Source organism: Falco peregrinus, chromosome 4 (assembly GCF_023634155.1).
Source record: "Falco peregrinus isolate bFalPer1 chromosome 4, bFalPer1.pri, whole genome shotgun sequence".
Taxonomy (NCBI): domain Eukaryota; kingdom Metazoa; phylum Chordata; class Aves; order Falconiformes; family Falconidae; genus Falco; species Falco peregrinus.
Window position 1 is genome coordinate 105,127,543 of NC_073724.1, and position 18,968 is coordinate 105,146,510.

Consider the following 18,968-nt stretch of genomic DNA (forward strand, 5'->3'; position numbering starts at 1 on the left):
CAGGGTGCCCTGTGAGTGACAGGGGAATGCGCCAGGTTCCGACGTATCGGGGGAAAGGCGGTGCCTGCGGCTAAGCTATACCCGTGGTGTCGTCACAGAGCCTAGAGAGGAACCCGCTCGGGAGGATGGGTGGGCTTTCATCTGGATTGACGGCCGGGGGAACCATTCCGAGTGCAAGAAGGGGGAGAATGACACCGGAAGAGACCAATCTGCTGGCGACGCTGCTGCGGAGGGTGGGCCAGACTGGTCGGTGAGCTGCTGGTGTTGGCTGCAGGTGGGTGCGCGCTGTTCGGAGGGAGCGCTAACGGGGGGAACTAGCTCTTCGCCGGCTGCGGAGAAGCGGCGGCGCTGGAGACTGCCACATCCCGTAGCCGGGCCCCGCGGTCGCGCTGTGAGAGGAGGGGAAGCCCGTTGCACCATCCTGCCTGTCCCGTCAGAATTAGTCCCTTAGAATGAACGGCGGCGCCGCAGGGCGCATGCGCGGGCGGCCCGGGCATGCTCAGCAGCGGCGGGAGGCCGCCACCTTCCTTCCGGCGGGCAGGGCGGGGGCGACGCTGCCGGGCTGCAGGGGCGGGCCGGGGCTGGGTGTACGCTGACGCGGTCGGGGGTGGCACTTAACCGCGGCCATGACAAAAACAACGTGTTTTCCTTGTAGCTTCTGGCTGCCCCCGGCATTGTGCGAGACAAGGCCGCGTTTGTGCCCTCGGGGATAGTGTCCGTTGGCGGGTCTCCGTGGTACCGGTATCGGTTAACAGCAGATCGTTCCCCCCGGTGCCTCTGTGCCCATCGTTATCTTTAGCGCATCCGTGGTCCTGAGGAACCGTCCCGGGTAGACCTGGCACACGCCGGGCGCTGCGGCGGCGGCGGCGGCCTGTGCCCTCCCTGGCCGTGCTGCCCGGTGCCGCCTGGCAGTGCGGGGACGGTTGTGCGCACACGGCTGCCAAGTGCGGCATCGCCCCGGCAGGAGTCTGGCTTCTAGAGAGTATGGCCCAACAAAAGCCTTTTATATTCTGTGCCTTTGTTCTGCTAAGAACTGTAGTGGTTAACAGAACTGGGTTCCCCTGTGCCCTCGATTACAGGCCAAGGTAATCGTATTCTTTACCCTTTGGTTTTGAGGTTGTGCCATGGCCAAAAATTTAGGGTCTGGTTGAAAATCTACAACCCTCCTTTCTGTTGCTTGCCTTTAGAAATACTTATGCTTTAACAGTTATTGACCATGTACACATGATGCAAAAATACTGAAATTCACATTATTTCAGGGATTTCATAGAATCTCTCATTGTTTTGGTTTTTTTTTTTTTTGGTGATTTAGCATTCCCAGCCCCCTATTAATGTGAAAAAGTGCTGATTCTACACAGGCCATCAGAACTGTGCTGTCTTTCTGCCTAGAGTAAGTCTCAGCTACAACTGGGTATAGGTAGGTCTAGGTCTTTGCAAAATATTTTAAACATGGAAGTAATGTTTTGGGGGAAAATGTTTCAGCAAGGAATCAATAGTATAATTCACTTATTCTTAAATATGATTCCCATTTCTCTTTATGACTTGGTCAAGCGAAGGATGTCCTATGTACTCCCTTATTTATTATCCAAAGACAAAGTTAACTGACAGGAGAATACAGCAGTCAACCCCCCCTGCCCCCAGGAAAATGCTGCTCAGCAATATCGAATTGTAGCTGGGGCTTATGTTTCAAGCATTGTATTCCGCACACTTTGAAGAGGAATCTGTGGCCATATCTATATTTAGTTACTGATACATGATAATACTAATGGATGTGAATCTTACCTAGTTGCAAAAAACCCTTCAGGTTTGATTAATAGGCTTGACTTGGTCATGCTTTCTACTTAGAGAGACTTAGATGTAGCATTTTTTTTACTAGCGGATTTATTGACTTTTTTATAAAAATAAGCATCTGTAAGTGCAGACTGACATTCAAGATACACTGTATAATGTGTGATATGAATAAATTCAGTAGAAAACCACATTTTTATTACAAGTAAAATATGGAATGATAATAATCTATACTGAATTATTCTATAAGTATACTCAATATTGCATGTATGCTTTGAAAAAAAACACGTATTTTGATCACATACAGAAATGACGGGCTTCGGAACCCAGTAAAAGCAGTTCTTTCTTCTTCCAGAATTTGCAGTTATTATTTTTGCCAGATTTAGAAATACAGCATGGCATTTTCATTCCCAATTTTTTTCTGAAAATGAAAATTACAGTTCTTGAACTTTTTTGCTAAAAAAATAATTTCCAAAGGAACTCGATGATTTAGAGAAATTTAGCTTTAGGATAAATTCCAGTCAGTTTAAGTTCTTCTAAGTCATTTTTTTTTTTTATCTTAATAGATTCATATGTTTGTCAGAGGATTTGCAATTAAAGATAACTGCTTGCAGAGAGGGAATCTTCCACTTTTGGAATGCCTCCAGGAATTGGTGCAAGTTCACTGCTTCCTGCTAGTACCATGCTGGGTTTTTTTCTGTGCCCTTTTTTTTCTTTTTCAATCACTTCTAAAGAACCGAAAGCTTCAAAGCCTTTGTGTCACCTTTCCTTCTCAGAATACTGTCTCAACATACATTATTGATAAATGCCACTTTTGTGGATTAAATGTCTTAGAATGTCGCATGCATCTTTTTTAATGGTCTAAAAATGATTAACTGAATATTAATTTTCTTTGAAGTTCAGTTATTTGTGAAAAGCCGTGAGACTCAGTTGCATTGCTATTTCCAGACAGGAACCTGGAGTTCTGTTACTGTCTGTTTTGAGTATTAGACACTCAATGACAATCAAAACAATAATACAATATAAAAGTACAGAACTTTGAACTTAGTACTTTTGATTTAATTACATTTCAGTCCACTCTTGTCTTTTTAGTCCACAATTAGAAATGTCACCAAATCCTTTAGATACCTGTTCCACTCATATTCATCTTGCTGAATATTAAATTAGGTGTTCAGTGGGGAATGGTGTCTTTAAAAATTGTTAACAAATTACTAATTTCTCCACATTTGAATAGATAAGGAGTGAAAACAGAAGATCATCTAGAGATGGGTATATAGTAGACTTAATAATATAATACTCACTTTTAATAATAGATTTTAAAATGCTCTCCTTCACCTTTTCAAAACTTACATTAACTATACAGTTGAATTTTGTAGGGGAAAAAATCTAAAACTTTTCTAGAGAAATGTATACAATTTCTTTATCTTTGTTGGTCTTAATTCTTTCTAGGTGCATAAAGTATGCTGTAAAATATCAGCATTTTAAGATTTCTCTTTTTAAAATCCTGCTGTCTAGTAAGACATATTCTCCATGTTGGGAGAAGGCTAAGTGTCCAAGGTAATGTTCTCTTGAAGAACAATTTATTTCTCATATCTCCTAAGAAATACTAAAAAATAATGGTTGGTTTGTTTGTTTGTTTGTTTTAATTGGTGAGAGAGTGCTGTAGCACAGCTATATGCTGCTTTGAGATAAAGTAGATAAATTGTTTTAAAATTGTTTGTAAATAGTGAAGTACCAAGTACAGGTTTAGACTTTTTGCCAGCTGTGTTGATAGAGGAGGCAACATCTGCACACAGAATGTTAGTTGTACTGTCTGAATGGGTTGTAATGTAAGGGTGATGTCTGTTGTGCTGGGAACAGTCTCAGGCTTCAGTCCCATTACAAAGGTTTGGTCATGTTTATTGGCAGGCAAGCCCTAACATGCCTTTCCTGACAAAGTGGTAACTTACGTACACAAAATACTTCGGTATGTGCAATACTTTCACAAAACTACATCCCCTAGGCTATTACAAAGTCACCTACATTTGTATCTATCTATATTTTTATCTTAATATTATGAAGTGATCAACATACTTTGGTGTAAGCTTTCTCCAGCGGCATTTTGTACCCTATGTCCTCATCTGTGTATTTGTGCTCCATTCTTAATACACAATCCCTTACACTCCTTTGTTTAATAGGTTCTCCTCTGTTAGTCACTTAGAATTAATTGCACATCTTATACCATTCTCAACTTAATTAGCACATTTAAACTTCTGTAACCATTTTATCTGTCAGTCACGACATCTATGACTATTTTGTCTGTTGGTTTAGTGAAATCTTTTCAGCAAGTGTGTTTATGAATATATATGCACTTTATAGGAGTATGTTTTGATGGATGCTTTGGTGAGAACTACAGTAGACCCTGCGCAAACAAAAGTTCATCTCTGCTCAAAGCTCACTCAGCAGTTCTGTTTGCTCTGCTGTTTCAAATCTGGCGGAATGGATAGGAACACCTTTTCTAGGAGGCATATTGCAGTAATTATGATTTTAGTGTATGCCTGTTGAGATATTCTGAAAATGGTTGTCCTGGATGGTTTTGGACTCCTATATAAGTTTAACAGTATGCTGCATTTACGGTCTTATAGTGTAGTATCTAGGATTCAACAAATATCCAGGTTATGAAATTTATACTGAAAGGGGGAGTTGGGCTTTCTGAAGGATAAGGGTAAGTATAAACAAATAAATTACACATTTCAGCTTCTTCCACATACAGAATAATTATGTCTAAGCAGGACTAAGAAAATCTTTATAAATATGTTAAGCCTTAAAACTATCTTTGTAAAGGGAAAATTAGCATTGGTGAAGTAAAAGAATTCCTCTAGAAATTCAGTGAGCGTTTTTGGCAGCTGTTTGCCTGGTATACAAGTATTAAGGTCAGTTAAACATTTTCTTGCAGCTTTTTACCAGTAGATTACAAACTACTAATAGGAATGTGCGTCTATCCCATATTTTGACTATGGGTTTATCAGCCTTCTCAGTGTGGTTACCTGGCATCTGGATCAACAAGCTCATTATGTTCCGGGCTGCTCTACCACTTAGCGTCTTGGGGAAAAGCCAGTGTTAAAGTAGAGGGGTCTTGTGAACAGCAGAACTAATGACGTCTGGGTCCTTATTAGTGGGCTTTGTGACAGACCGTAAGAATGCTTTTACCCTCAGAGCTCCCAGGTGGTCCCTTAGTTCATACACTGTAATCACCCAAATTAGCTTATCATCCCCATCCTCCTCCTGTTCAACTGCTAGCTGCTTTGCGGCTGTCCGTAGGCTGACCATTTCTTGGCACTTAACTATCAGATGTGCAGAATGCCTTGCCCCTCAACTGGAGATCTGTACAGATAGGTTTTAGAGGTACGTGTATCTCCCCAGACATGTATTATGTCGGGTTGACCTTAATAACTTTGAAGTGTGTATCCAATTTCACTGTAATGGCCAACCGGGCACTTGTTTGGTGTGACTTTCAAGCAGAAAAACAGGGCAAATGTATTAACTTTAAGGGGGTTTGGTTTTAGAGGTTTGCGGGGTTTTTGTGTAAGATGTGTAAACGTTCAGTACGCAAGCAGTGAAGTTGAGTCAAATGGTAGGGTAGCTTGAATTCGGTCACACCAGAGAACACACTTGATGTCGCTGCAGGCAATAACCAGTAACGGTACAGCAGTACTCGGGGTCTGATCCATGATGTTACAGGAGACACTGGAAAGCTAATTGTGTGACAAGTGCCCAGTGGGTCAGATGATGGAAAAGGGCTTGAGTATATAGCCTTTGCCTGCCATGAGGTGCTGTATGGCACATAGCTGTATGTTAAGAGACAGAAGTAGGAGATCCCAACTCTAATGAACCATCTACTAGAGTTTGGTTCTTGGTAATCCACATGAAGACAGACTTTGTAACTGGAATCCTATGGAAGTAAGTGGAACAAATATAAGGAGGCTTGTGGCCCAGCTTTCCTGAAGTCCAGACCTACACAACATATGTCTGCATCCTCCATTTTTTACCCTTTTGTCAGTAACTTGATCAAATATTTATAACTATTGATTAATTCATATGGCTTTGTAGACGAATGCATGAAATAATTATAATTGCTTGTTGGCCTTGTTTAACATACCAAGTTTTAGCTGATGGTTAAGATATTTTTGAGGGCTAAAATTATTAACAGATCCAGTAAACTGGTAAATAAGTACCAAAATTATCAAATAAACCAGGAATTGGCTACAAGGGAGATGAGAATTGAATTTTTTTTAACATTTGTTTTTTTAATGGAGGGGAGGGTGAATTAGGCTGAGCTATAGCACAGTATTCATTAGTATTGTCCTTAATGAGGGACAAAAACATTAGAGGTACGCTGCTGAAATTTGCTTTTAATAAAAAATGAGACACTGCTGTTACAGATTAAGATTAGGATGCACTGGGTGACCTACAAATTGGACTAGTGAGACACTGATGAGATCTTAATTGTAATGCTGTACAACAAATCTGATATCAGTGAAAGAAATACGAGATCAGACTGGAGTGGATGAAGAGAAAACTGCAAGAAATAATAAGGAAAACAAAAATTCGGTATTCTAAATGGACCTTCAAAAGTTTGACAGTTCATTCTAACAAAAGTTGAGAGGATATCAACATTCTTTAGAATTACAAGAATAAATATACAAAGGAAAATTAAACGACAGTTTTGACAAAAGAACGAATATATGTAAGCATTAGTAAATTGACTGTGTATTTAAAACAAGGTTTGCAGTCTTGGCACCAGTGTACTTGGGTAGTCTTTCTGTGGAAATAGTGATGTAAAAGAAAACTTTTTGAAACATGGATTGCTTTTATGAAAGTGATTATATGATGTCTTTGCCTAAAATAGTAAAGGTGGACTTGATGACATTAGATATTTCTGTGTTCATTATACAAAGATGAATATTCTTGAAATGGGTAATTTTACCTACAGAAAGCAAGTTGTAGGTTGGAGCTTGCTATAGAAGTGACATCTAAAAGTGGAAAGACATCTACTATCTATTATCAATTCCAGAATTTTGTGAAAAGGTTTACATTTCCTTTAGAAGTAGTGTTACTTTACATGATGCCAAATAAACCTTGAAATTCGTGAAAAGCCTACTTTTTTTAAAGTTTCATTCAAATGTGGGAAACCAGTTTTATTGAAATAACTGCTTTAGAAGATTCAGTCTTGAGGAACAGGCTCTTAAGTTCCCAAGAAAAAGGTATTCTAGAGAATTTTGACATACAAAAAAGCTTTATAATTTTTGGAAGTTGGGGTTTATGAGGCCATACTTTTATCAGAATAAATGGTGGTCTTGTTCTTCTGTATTTTCCTAGTTCCTCAGGCTTAGAATGGAAAGAGTGAATACGTGAGATTGTCTGGCCATGGGAAGGAGAAGATGCCTGCTCCAAGGGTGCCAGTGCTGGCAGCAAGATCAATGGATCTCTTCTATTCCAGGAGACATGGAGGTCTATTTGTGGTTGGAGCTACCTGACTAGATAAAGTATAGATCAGTCTGCTATGAAAGTAACTCCTATGAAGAAGACTGCCTGATGGCTTAGTTTGCTCTGAATGTATCACGTTATCAGATAAGCCTTTTCATGAAAGTAAAACCCGAAAGCAATATTCTTCCGGTTTCCGGGTTTGGCTTGGAATTTTTTATCCCCTTCTTTGTCAATTCAGGTGGGCCATTATCTGTTGCTAATTTTAAATGGAATTCTTGAAGCAAAGTCCTGCAATAGAGAAACCTTGGAATGTTTCCTAAAGCTTTAAAATAGCCAGGCTTGATTCAAATTTGCAGTGAGGGCAGTTTATGTATCTGTAGCAGTATAAAAAGCTCTTTAAATAGGTGTAAATAAAATATACACAGGTTTACAGTTCATTTTGTTGGCAAAGTGGAATAAAATACTTTTATTGTAAAAAATAGTGAAGACCTATTTATGATACAAACAATGCACTTCAGTATAGAGATTTTCACGAGAAAAACTGGGCTGCTGCAAGGGAGCTCGCACTGTCTGAAGTTTTAGTCAGTTCTGAAGCCAGTTAGTTTATGCCATTGTAAATGAAGTTCACAGTATGTAGCATAAAGCTGTTAGCAAACATACAGCTTCCTGGCAAGACTAGAGGTACAAGATAAAATCAGTATCAATAGACTAAACATGCCAAGTTGCACTGTCACCAGGCTAAATGGCCCTATTTGGTCTCTAAATGGCCCTATTTGGTAAGCCCTAGCAGTCCTCGGATTAGGCCAGGCTGTCGGCGTTTGTCTGTATTCTGTTATTTTAGTCCGGAGCGCTTAATGGGAATCCACTGAGAAAGTAGTCTAGTTGCCTGTATCTCCCTTTCACTGTAAGCTGTAGAAAGTGCTTTGAGTTTGGGGGTTTGTAGTATACAGATGAGCCTTCTGGAATCTAAAAATGAGTGATGAAGTTTTCCTTATCCATCATCACTTTACATGAAATTATGAGAGTTTGGGGTTTTTTGAGGGTAAGCCTAGGACTAGTCTTTCTTTAAATGACCTTTAATAATTTTAACACACTCCCTGGTGTGCTTCCTGTGGACTTTATTGAAAATTCCTACAGGTGGGTACTATTTGTAGAGTTATTTGATATATGTCAGCTATTTTACTTTTCAAAGTATGCTGTGTGTATGTATTTTGCAAAGTAGAAGTATTATCAAATTAAATTCAGCATAAAAGTCACTTACAACACAAATTTATAACTGTGCATAGGATTTACAAACCAAAATCAATGCCGGGATTTTTTTTGTTTGTTTTACGGTGTATTGATTTTTTATTTATTTATTTATTTTAATACTAAGGCAGCAGAATCAATTACTTATTTTTCCATTTCAGTTTCAGGAATAGATTGAAGAAACCATGGCCAATCAACGGGATTACATTAGCAGACCTATTTGCAATGGAATTTCTGTTCCTGAAAATAAAATCAATTCCTTAGTGGCTGAAGGTCATGGACAACAAATTCTAAAAGTACTACAAAAGTTCAGAGAACAAAATATATTTTTTGACTTTAAAATTCTTGTGAAAGATGAAATAATTCCTTGTCATCGTTGTGTACTGGCAGCGTGCAGTGATTTTTTCAGGTAAACCTATTTTTGACATGAGTTTGCAGAAAATGAATTGTAAGTTCTCCGGGAGGGAGGGAAGGAGTATATTACAAAAATTAAAAAATAAATCATCACAATTGAACATATGCCTGCAGAGTTTTAAGCAAAGCATTCAAACATCATAATAAGGTAGCAAAAAAAAAAAGAATCAAAACATAACTAGAGTGTTACATGCCTAACTATACCCCAAATACATCTGTATTTCCAAAGTGACGTGGTGACTATGAATTTGAGATTCAGACAGCAGTCTATACTCTGCAATACAAATGTCAAACAGTAAGTGCATGGTTCTGCTGTTAGGTAGAAGTGACACAAGTTGTGTACCTTGTAAGACTTGCCTGTTGCCCATATCGATACTTGAAGGTCTGCAATGGTATTGTTTGACTTTGTATGCAATGGTCTATGTACTTTAACACATTTCTATTGTGAAACAAAACAGGCTGATTACAAATATATCTTGCATTGAGCAATTGTGGATAAATTGTACATGGTTTTGGAACACGGCTGGATTTTGTTTAATATGAGCAGTCAGTATAGTAGAGTCTTCAGAGGTATTTAAACAGTTATATTTTTTCTAAACTACATATTTCAGCCCTTCAGAATGAAATGGATCTATGAGCTTCTTTCTGGTGCTTAAAACTATGTATTCTTAAGGGCCAGACCGATCATTCACATAGAGGATATTAATTTATGAAGAACCTTGCTAACCTTTTTTAGTTCCATGCAGAAAGTCTGTTTCTAAACACACTTTTCACTAAAACACAAAGCTAAGATGCTCTAACAATAAAAGAAAGGGCTCCTGGAAAGGAGTTAATGACCTTGATTCAGTTGCCCATGCATAGGTGACAAGTGTTATTTTCAAATGGCCTGGAGCACGCCATGGTCTGTGGGCGTCTGCCATGTATAATGGAGAATATAGGCTATACATGTTCTTAGGACTACTGAAAAAAGAAGAAATGCAGAGGAAATAAGTTATTTCTCCACTGTAGGCGCAGATTTGTTTTTTCTCTGACACGCACACACAACTACTTGCATTTCAAGTGTTCACTGCGTGACAGGACAGAGATGCTCTGGTAGAAAGGAATATTGGGATGAAATAGCTTCCAGTGGTTATTTTTAGAACTGAAGTTAAGCACATGGTAACATATGTGTCCTTTTCACTACCTACAGGCTCCTCAGGTTAAAAATTTGCCAGGAGAGACCTCTCCCTGTGTGTACCAGTTGACAACAGCAGCCATCAAATTCCTAAGTTGTCCTGGAATGCAAGGTCCATTTACTAACTTCAGGGAATAAAAAGTACCCAGATCCACTAGATAAATTTTAAAATGAAACACCTTTTGTCTTCCTTGGCGTATGGACTTCTCTTAGTTTGGGTTTCATTGTGTAAACCAAAGATTCAGCAACATTTAGCTTCCTACTTTTTAGCTTTCAAAGTCAAAGCCTTTGCCTAGATTGTTCTCCCTCTACTAGAATTGTTCAGTTGCTATTTTACTCTGTAATTAGAGATTTGTATTGTATCTGTTGGGTTAAGGAGCAAAGGATTCTAAGAATCGTAATTTATTTTGCAAAAAGGTATTTGGAACATGATTGTCTTATTGTAATTTTATGGTTTTGTTCAGGGGTCAGACAAGTTCCTGATTTACCTGACATTCACTTCCCAAAGAGTATGTTATACACAGTGATTTTTTTTTTTCTCCTTTGGCTTCATAAAAGTATGGGATTTTAAAAATCACATACTATACAGATACTAATTGTATAACTGAAGTATGATACAATACTCTTGAGCTATATATGATATATTAATGATCCAGATTATATACTTATTATTTCATGATTTATGTAAATCTTTCTCCACTATCATCTTTTGTCAAATTCAGAAGCTGTTGCTATGACAGCTGGATGCTTAGGCTTTGGTAGGGTAGGGCAAGGGGTGTTGCAGCACTGTTCTGTTGCCAGCATTTACCACCTTGTAAAATTTTTATCTTGCCATGTAAGATTGAGTGAAATAGTTTAAATGTTATTACGTATTTAATGAAGTAGTAAAAGTAATACGTCTTTAATAAGTAAAAATAATACTACTTTAATAAAGTACTGAGTTGTAATAAAATTTGCACAAATGTGCTGATCAGTAGTTTGTTTCACAATTTCAACCATCATCTTTGTATTCAGTCACAATCTACTTTCTGCGCGAGTTTCATTCTGTCATGCAATCCTGTGTCAAAACCTCATTTTTTCTGACATCTGCCTGTACCCATACATCTGTCGGTCAACTCAAAAGCAAGAATTGAGTTTCCTCATGTTTTTTTCTCCTCTTTCACCCCTCACGTACTTTTATTACTGAGGAATGCACCCATTGTCCATCCTTCATTTGCTCAGCCTGCAGTTTGGAAGGCCTTATTTCACTTAATTTTCTGTATTCATGCATAGTGCTTTTTTACTATATATTTTGTAAATCAACCTTTCTTTCTCAAGCTGTTGAAACTGATGCTGGCCTGAAAAAAAATCATTTTCTCTCACATTGAGAGCTGCAGACTTCATTGCTCTCAGTGAAAAGCCATACAAAACACAGGTGCTGCTATATTTTATGAGTCATCACTGAATATATCCTTACCACCACTCCCTTTTTTCTTCAACCATATCAAGCAAATGCACTTTCTTATGAGAATCTCCACATTTTAGACCTATACAGCCTGCCCACCTTATTACATGCCTCTGATTGTCTCCTCCTTCTCAGATCAGTATTCTCTGCTGTTTGCTAGATCTTTAATTTGTGTGTGTATCTTCTGTATTTTATTCACAGAGCCATGTTTGAAGTTAATATGAAAGAACGAGATGATGGCAATGTTACTATTAGTAATCTATCACCCAAGGCAGTGAAAGCTTTTCTTGATTACGCTTACACAGGAAAAACAGAGATAACAAATGAAAATGTGGAAATGCTTTTCCAACTGTCGTCATTTCTTCAAGTTTCACTCCTTTCCAAAGCTTGCAGTGACTTTCTAGTAAAAAGTATTGATCTTGTGAATTGCTTACAGTTGCTTTCTTTATCAGAAAGTTACGGTTCCGTCCGCTTATTTGATCACGCACTAGATTTTGTACAGCACCACTTCTCCTTGCTGCTCAGATCAAGTGATTTTTTGGAAATGAATTTTGAGATACTACAAAAATGTCTTGAGGCTGATGAACTAAATGTCCCTGAGGAAGAATCAGTGTTGAAAGCTGTCCTTCAATGGACCAAACACAACTTAGAAACACGACAGAAATATCTGCCTAATTTGATTAAAAAAGTGAGACTACACCAGTTACCTGAAAAGACTTTGCAGGACTTTTTACATTCTGAAGAACACTTACTTAAGAGTGCCGATTGCTCGGTAATAATCAATGATGCAGTCAAAAGCGTGCAAGACTTTAGTGGACTATTTCCAGACGCACGTCCTTCAACAACAGAAAAATATATATTTGTTCATAAAACTGATGAAGATGGAGAAAACAGGCATACATTCTGCTACAACATCAAAACAGATAAATGGAAAGAACTACCACATACACACATGATTGATCTTCCAGGGTCAAGTTTATCTAGCTATGGAGAAAAAATATTCATAACTGGAGGATGCAAAGGGAATTGTTATAGGACTGTCAGGCTTCATATTGCTGAACCATTTCATGATGCCACTGACCAAACCTGGTGCTACTGTCCAGTCAGTAATGAATTCTCCATAGTGTCAGCTATGAAAAAACCAAGGACCATGCACACATCTGTTGTAACCTTAAATCAGCTGTTTGTAATAGGTGGGAAGACCAGAGGAGCTCAAGAAACCCGAAGTCTTTTGGATGTAGAATCCTATAATCCTCTTTCCAAAGACTGGAAGTCTGTAAGCCAATTACCAAGAGGTATCTACTATCCAGAAGCAAGTGCTTGTCAGAGTATAATTTATGTTCTTGGCTCAGAAGTAGAGATTACTGATGCCTTTAATCCATCTCTTGACTGTTTCTTCAAGTATAATGCTATGACTGATCAGTGGTCTGAGCTTGTAGCAGAGTTTGGGCAGTTTTTCCATGCAACTCTAATCAAAGCCGTTCCAGTGAACTGTACATTGTACATTTGTGACCTCTCCACCTACAAGGTCTACAGTTTTTGCCCAGAAACCTGTGTTTGGAAAGGGGAAGGATCTTTTGAATGTGCTGGCTTTAATGCAGGGGCAGTTGGGACAGAAGACAAAATTTATATATTAGGTGGTGATTATGCTCCAGAAGAAATCACAGATGAAGTTCAAGTCTACCATAGTAGCAGGTCCGAGTGGGAAGAAGTTTCACCAATGCCAAGAGCCTTAACTGAGTTTTACTGTCAGGTCATTCAGTTTAATAAATATAGGGACCCCTGGTCACCTGTACTGACAATTTGCTCTGGAGAATTTTGAAACTCCTGAGTCAAAAGAATCTATTTAAATGCACAAGTTTTAGAACAGATTTTTAAGTATTAATTTAGAGATGGAAGAATATGTACTGTTTTGTTTAAATCTTCAGTTTAAATTGTATGCTATAGAACTGCTTTTGGAAGAGTCCATTAAATTGTCATTCATGCTAGTCATTATATAGAAAGTATTACTTAATTTTATATGCAAGTCTTCTCTGTAATTATCTGAATAATTTACAAAATGATAGTACTTTTCAAAACAGCGTAGTCATGAGGAATTCATTGTGTAATATGTGCCATTATTTCTGTAATATTCACAGTTGTCCCGATAGACAAACCGCTGAGTGAGAAAACTGACTGTGATACTGTTTTCCCTATGTAACTGAAGTTTAAAAGGAATCTACATTAGTGTTGTTTTATTTAGGGGGTTTATATTCATAAACCTGTAATAGGAATTCATTGTCAGCTTTACCTTATTAGAATGACCTTAGCAAGGCAAAAGCCAAAGTGACCTTCACAGCATTAAAACCAGGTACCTAACTTGAAGAGTCTGATAATTCCTATCATCTATCTTCAGCTCTTCAGTTTTACCAGTTTTTCTCCATCCTTGTGCCTTAGTAGTAGCTGTACTTTCTGTTTTCATCCCATTGACTGTGGCAAGATAAACATTGATAACATATTGCAGGCTGGGCAAGATTTCTACAAGATGGATGATTCATGTGGTATCTTTGCTTCAGTCATGCTGTTAACTCATGAAAAAACACTTCAGGATGTTTTTTTAACAGAAGTCTTCCATCTCTGAAGTTTCCAGTGCTACCTACAGCAAGCTGTAAAATAAATTTTAGTTGTTGCTTTGGTTAACTATGGGAAAAGGTCGTATCTTGTCATACATCAAATACAAAGTTACAAAAATAAATTCCCATATTTAAAACCAAAGTAAATAGTATTTCTGAGGTGAAAGAATTCCTTTAGCTTCTATAGTCGTTTAAATGAATTAAAACACTTGTACTTAGTGGCAATTCTAAGTGTTAAAATATTACATGGTAAATGCTACACAATATATTGCTTGATAAAGTTTCAGTAGTCAGCTATTATAACGCTAAAATTGTTACGGACTTTTAGTATTAATATTAGTCTAGCCATACATTGTGAGGTAAATTTGATCTCATGCATACCAAGTGGGACCTGTGTCTGACAGAAGGACACTGAAATTAGCTAGGTTTCATAAATTCATTTGTAATCTTCCACAGCCTGAGAATTTTCTCTATTTGAGTAAGATATTGGAAGCCTTTATGTTGCATATAAGTATCATTAAGTAGTAAGGTTGTCTTATGCCAGACAGAATGGTTCTAAACATCTAAGCACATCTTTTCCAAGGTTTAAATGTGAACAAAATTCAGCAAGGTGTCTAAAACATTTTTATTATGGCTTGAGATGACTGTGGTAAGTTCATTATCACATGACTACTGCATGTACTTTTTGCAAAACTCAAGCTCAGTATTAACACTTCAAGGTTAATATTGCCTAGCAACATACTTCTGTTTTAAACAATACACAATGCAAAGTTCCAAGTCTGTGATTGACTCTCTAATTTGTTATCAGATACCTTTACAAATTCAGATAACATTTATCATAAATATTTTCATAAGGGTGAAAATGAAAATTATGCACAAGTGGAGAACAATAGAGTGGAACCCTCCCACTCAATAGTTTATTTGTATTAAGATGCATGTCAGTTCTGTAGAGGTAAACAGCTTGTTGTTACAGTATTTCAGGCAACTTCCACATTTATGTTGTTCTTTTCATAGTGAGTCTCCAAATCATGACTGCACGTAGCTAGGTAACCTTTACAATCACCATGCTGAAATGCAAGCATATTTATATTGGAACACAACTACTTTTTCTTAGTGCAAAGCAAATGTATTGAACAGTTTAGGAGAGATGGAGAATACTATTCCTGCTCACTGAAACAGCAGGAGAAAAATAGACATATAGGAGAACAGTAGTTTTAGCATTAATAAAGCTACTCAAGGGAGCATAGAGACTTCATTAATAATTAATTATTGCAACTTGTCACTTCATCAGAATAGAAAGCCCAATTCTCCTTTGCTTGTGTTTTTGTGTCGTTCTTGTACCTGAGTAATATGAGTATGCAATTTATGCAATGAGAAAAGTAACATATTAATGCCCATAGTACCTGGGTATAAATAGCTATGCAAATTGGAAGAGACTAGAAAATTGCGAGGTTTTTTTAACTGCCACTCTCATGACCAGATTGCTGGGTCACATAAACAGCAAGTCAGTCAGTAATTCAGGTGATGCACTTCCCTTACAGCATACTTTTTTGGGCAGTCTTCCATCCAGCTACTTGCTATATGTATAAGCCTCTGGCATATGACATCAGATAGAGCAATGGTGTATGTGGTAAATTACTCAGTATATATAGCGAAAACTGAATGAAGCTTAATTTGGAAAACAGACACTGCTTTAATATTCTATGCTACATTTGCACAGGAATGAACATCAGTTCCCACTTTTGACAAATCATTCAAGGATTTCAGAGGGAGTTGAACTCTCTCGGTGATCAGGAAATAATGTAGTAGTGTCAGTTACTTTATACCATTCTTACAGAAAAGTTACTGTGAAATAGTACTAATTTGCTTCAGTTATGTAGGTAAGCCTGTATTACAACTCTCATGTAGGAAAAAAGGTCATTTGCCACAATGCCACATACAGAGTTAAATAGCAGAATTGAGTGCAGAAGCTGTGTTAGAAAGCCATGCTTAAAACAAGGCTTTATGATAGAATTAAGGGCCTGTTACAAATCCTGTGATTAATTGCTAATGATGTAAGAAATCTCAGTGAAGTCAACTACACTGCTCAGAAGAATATGGATTACTTGCATGAGTAACTGCTGTAGGTCTGGATCAAATAGATTTCTCAGCCTACTTTACGCAGCTGTTATGCAATTTAAAAAAAGTCACAGAACTAGCGCAAAGCGAGTTTTTCTACATCTTTTTGAATTTTTCAAATTTCACAGTACTTTATGAAAAAGTACCTTCCTCTAAAAATAGTCGGTGGCTAGAGTAATGATTACCTGTGTTCTGACTGAAATATAGTAAGAAGTTTAAAACATACAAATTGCATGTAAAGTTATAATCTACTATTTGCACTTAAATGATGTAACCAAAATATTTCTCATAGTATCTATTCTATGTCACAGGACACATTATAAGCATGACCAGTATAATATACATGAAGATAAAATATATTGTATGTGGGATTTTAATATCCAGTAATGTTTATATTGGATAATCTTAATTTTTAAAGAATGCTATCAAAACATTATGGAACTTTGGTAATGTTATCATACTGGTTTAGTTGCTATAATAAATATCAATTATTCAGGTGTTTATATTGATTATGTTTGCACAGACCTGATGATTATTATTTATGTACTAATGAATTTATTTTCTATATTCTAAATACATTTGTAGTAAGTCAGTTTACTGCTGTTAAAAATTCATTATATTCATAAAATGGAGTAGATTTACTGATTCAGATTTATCTGGTATTACTCCACGAGGAAAGCTGTATACCTCCTCTGATTAGTAGTAGGTAGTAGGTAAGGTACAGGCTGTAGAATGTCTTGTCTGCGGTTTGTAATGCGAGTCTAATTTTGGATGTTTCTGTAGTGACCAACAGGAGGCAGCATAAGATCTATTTTAATTAAAACAGACTGAAACCAGGGATATATTTGTCAATATCTATAGCTGAACATTATGGTCAATTTACCTTTTTTCCCTTCTAACATCCAGTAAAGCATAGAGATCAGTAAAATTTTGCTGCTGCCTGGGCTCTGCTGATATTACATGTTTGCCAGGATGTTCATTCTTTTGTGAAATAAAAGCACTGAGCAACTGAATCCTCCTCAGGTCTGATTTTTTTCAGTGAGTTTCAAAATACAGAGAATCTACAATGTTTCTAATGAAGTTAACTACTATTTTTTTTCCTTTCTTTTTTCAGCTGGAGAACATTTTTGATGTTAGATTATAACCAAGAATGCAGTTAGCATGCATAAAACCTGCAGTGAGGTGTTTTTTTTTTAATTATCCTTGGATCTTGTATTTGTGTATCTCTTGTATATCAATTTGCTGCTCCCACACTAAATTGGATTTAGTCTGCTTAAAAGTTTTAAGTTTACCATTGTAAAGTACTCATTTAAATTGATGCCTTTTTTTATATTGGATCCATCTATCTCAGATTGGTATGTATGGGGTTTTTAACAGTTGAAGTATTGCAGTGGTTTGGTATTCATTTTGACTGAAACGGTCTTCCATACTACTTAGAAGTGGCTTTAAATAAAAGCACATATAAGCTACTTAGTCTGAAATTCATGTGCAAAGGGTGCAGAAATGGCATCAGTACAAAGAGAGGGAGCCCTGTGTTCTCTTATATTCTTCCAGAACTTAAAATTGTGATCTCCAAACCTCTGCATAGATAAAACAGTTACAGCAATAAAAAATAACCTTCCAACACCCCAAGGTCTTTGCCCCACACCTAGCAAAAGGCATTTGTAGACACGTACAAGGCATCCAACAGTGTTCACTATGTTAAAAGCTTATATTGAACAATTAAGGGATTCATAGACCAAATTTGAGAGCTGCAGTGTAACCATATGCAGAAACAGAAGAAAATTGCATATGTATGTTCCACAGATCCAGGGAATTCACCATGGACTTGCACAGTTTGTATATAAAGTTGACCATATGGTAGGGCTTTTCTCACTGTCATCAACAGCAAGGAAGCAAAGACTGGATTTAATGAATAAAACACACATGAATTACACATAACTATTAAACATAAATTACGCATAAATTCAAGACAGTTCACATGAGCAAAGGAGGGCCAAGAATTTTTGTTGGAGGAAGCTGGTATATACCAAGGTTTTTCACCTGGGATAATAGCCTCAGTAATAGCGGAGTAACAGAAGGGGAAGAAAGTAGAGCTATTTAGAATTATGTGCACAGCTACCCTAGGAAATCATATGCTTCCTAGTTCAAATTATTCTAATGGACACTAATCATATTTAGTGGTTTTGTACTTCACAATAAAAGAAGGATACTCAATGAGGTATAATTAGCACTAATTATTTTTGCAGACTGGCAGAGATTCAAACTGTTGGTGACCTTCACTGTTGATCATTTTTTCACCTACTTGCACCTGAATTTAGTTTGAATTAGCTTGTAAGACATTTAGGACACACTTGCATCTTATTTCCAAGCACTGTCAAAATACTGGTAATAATGTAAATTGAAGCCTAGTTGATACATAGGCCCTAGTAAGAAATATCCCTGTATAATATATTGCCAGCAATGTGGCATAGTCTTGGTCCCCTGCTCCTTACTATTTTCCTTTTAATTTTTTTATGATATTCTGTATATAAAGGGCAAATATGTCAGTAAAACTATTGTTACCTGTAAGCAAGCTGGTAAGTTTGTAACCATTCAACATTTAGGTTCTATTTGTTTTCAGGAAGTTCACTGCCAGACTTGTTGACTGAAATTGGAAAATAACGTTTTAAAGGAGATTTGTATGTTCATTGTCACAATTACG

General features: G+C 37.2%; 1 protein-coding gene across 8 annotated transcripts; it reads left to right on the forward strand.

Moving 5' to 3' along the window:
- Positions 1–10: 10 nt before the first annotated feature.
- KBTBD3 (kelch repeat and BTB domain containing 3) lies at positions 11–17,277 on the forward strand. 8 transcript variants are annotated; one of them, XM_055801842.1, is made up of 5 exons: positions 12–274; positions 656–1,085; positions 7,147–7,492; positions 8,664–8,911; positions 11,736–17,277. In XM_055801842.1, exons 4-5 carry the CDS (start codon positions 8,688–8,690, stop codon positions 13,354–13,356), a joined length of 1,845 nt encoding a protein of 614 aa, XP_055657817.1. In that variant the 5' UTR covers positions 12–274; positions 656–1,085; positions 7,147–7,492; positions 8,664–8,687; the 3' UTR covers positions 13,357–17,277. The 8 variants fall into 8 exon arrangements, with proteins under 8 accessions (XP_027636116.1, XP_055657817.1, XP_055657819.1 ...); XM_055801844.1 differs by lacking the exon at positions 656–1,085 and adding an exon at positions 1,313–3,345; XM_027780312.2 differs by lacking the exon at positions 656–1,085.
- The last annotated feature ends 1,691 nt before the right edge of the window (positions 17,278–18,968 follow it).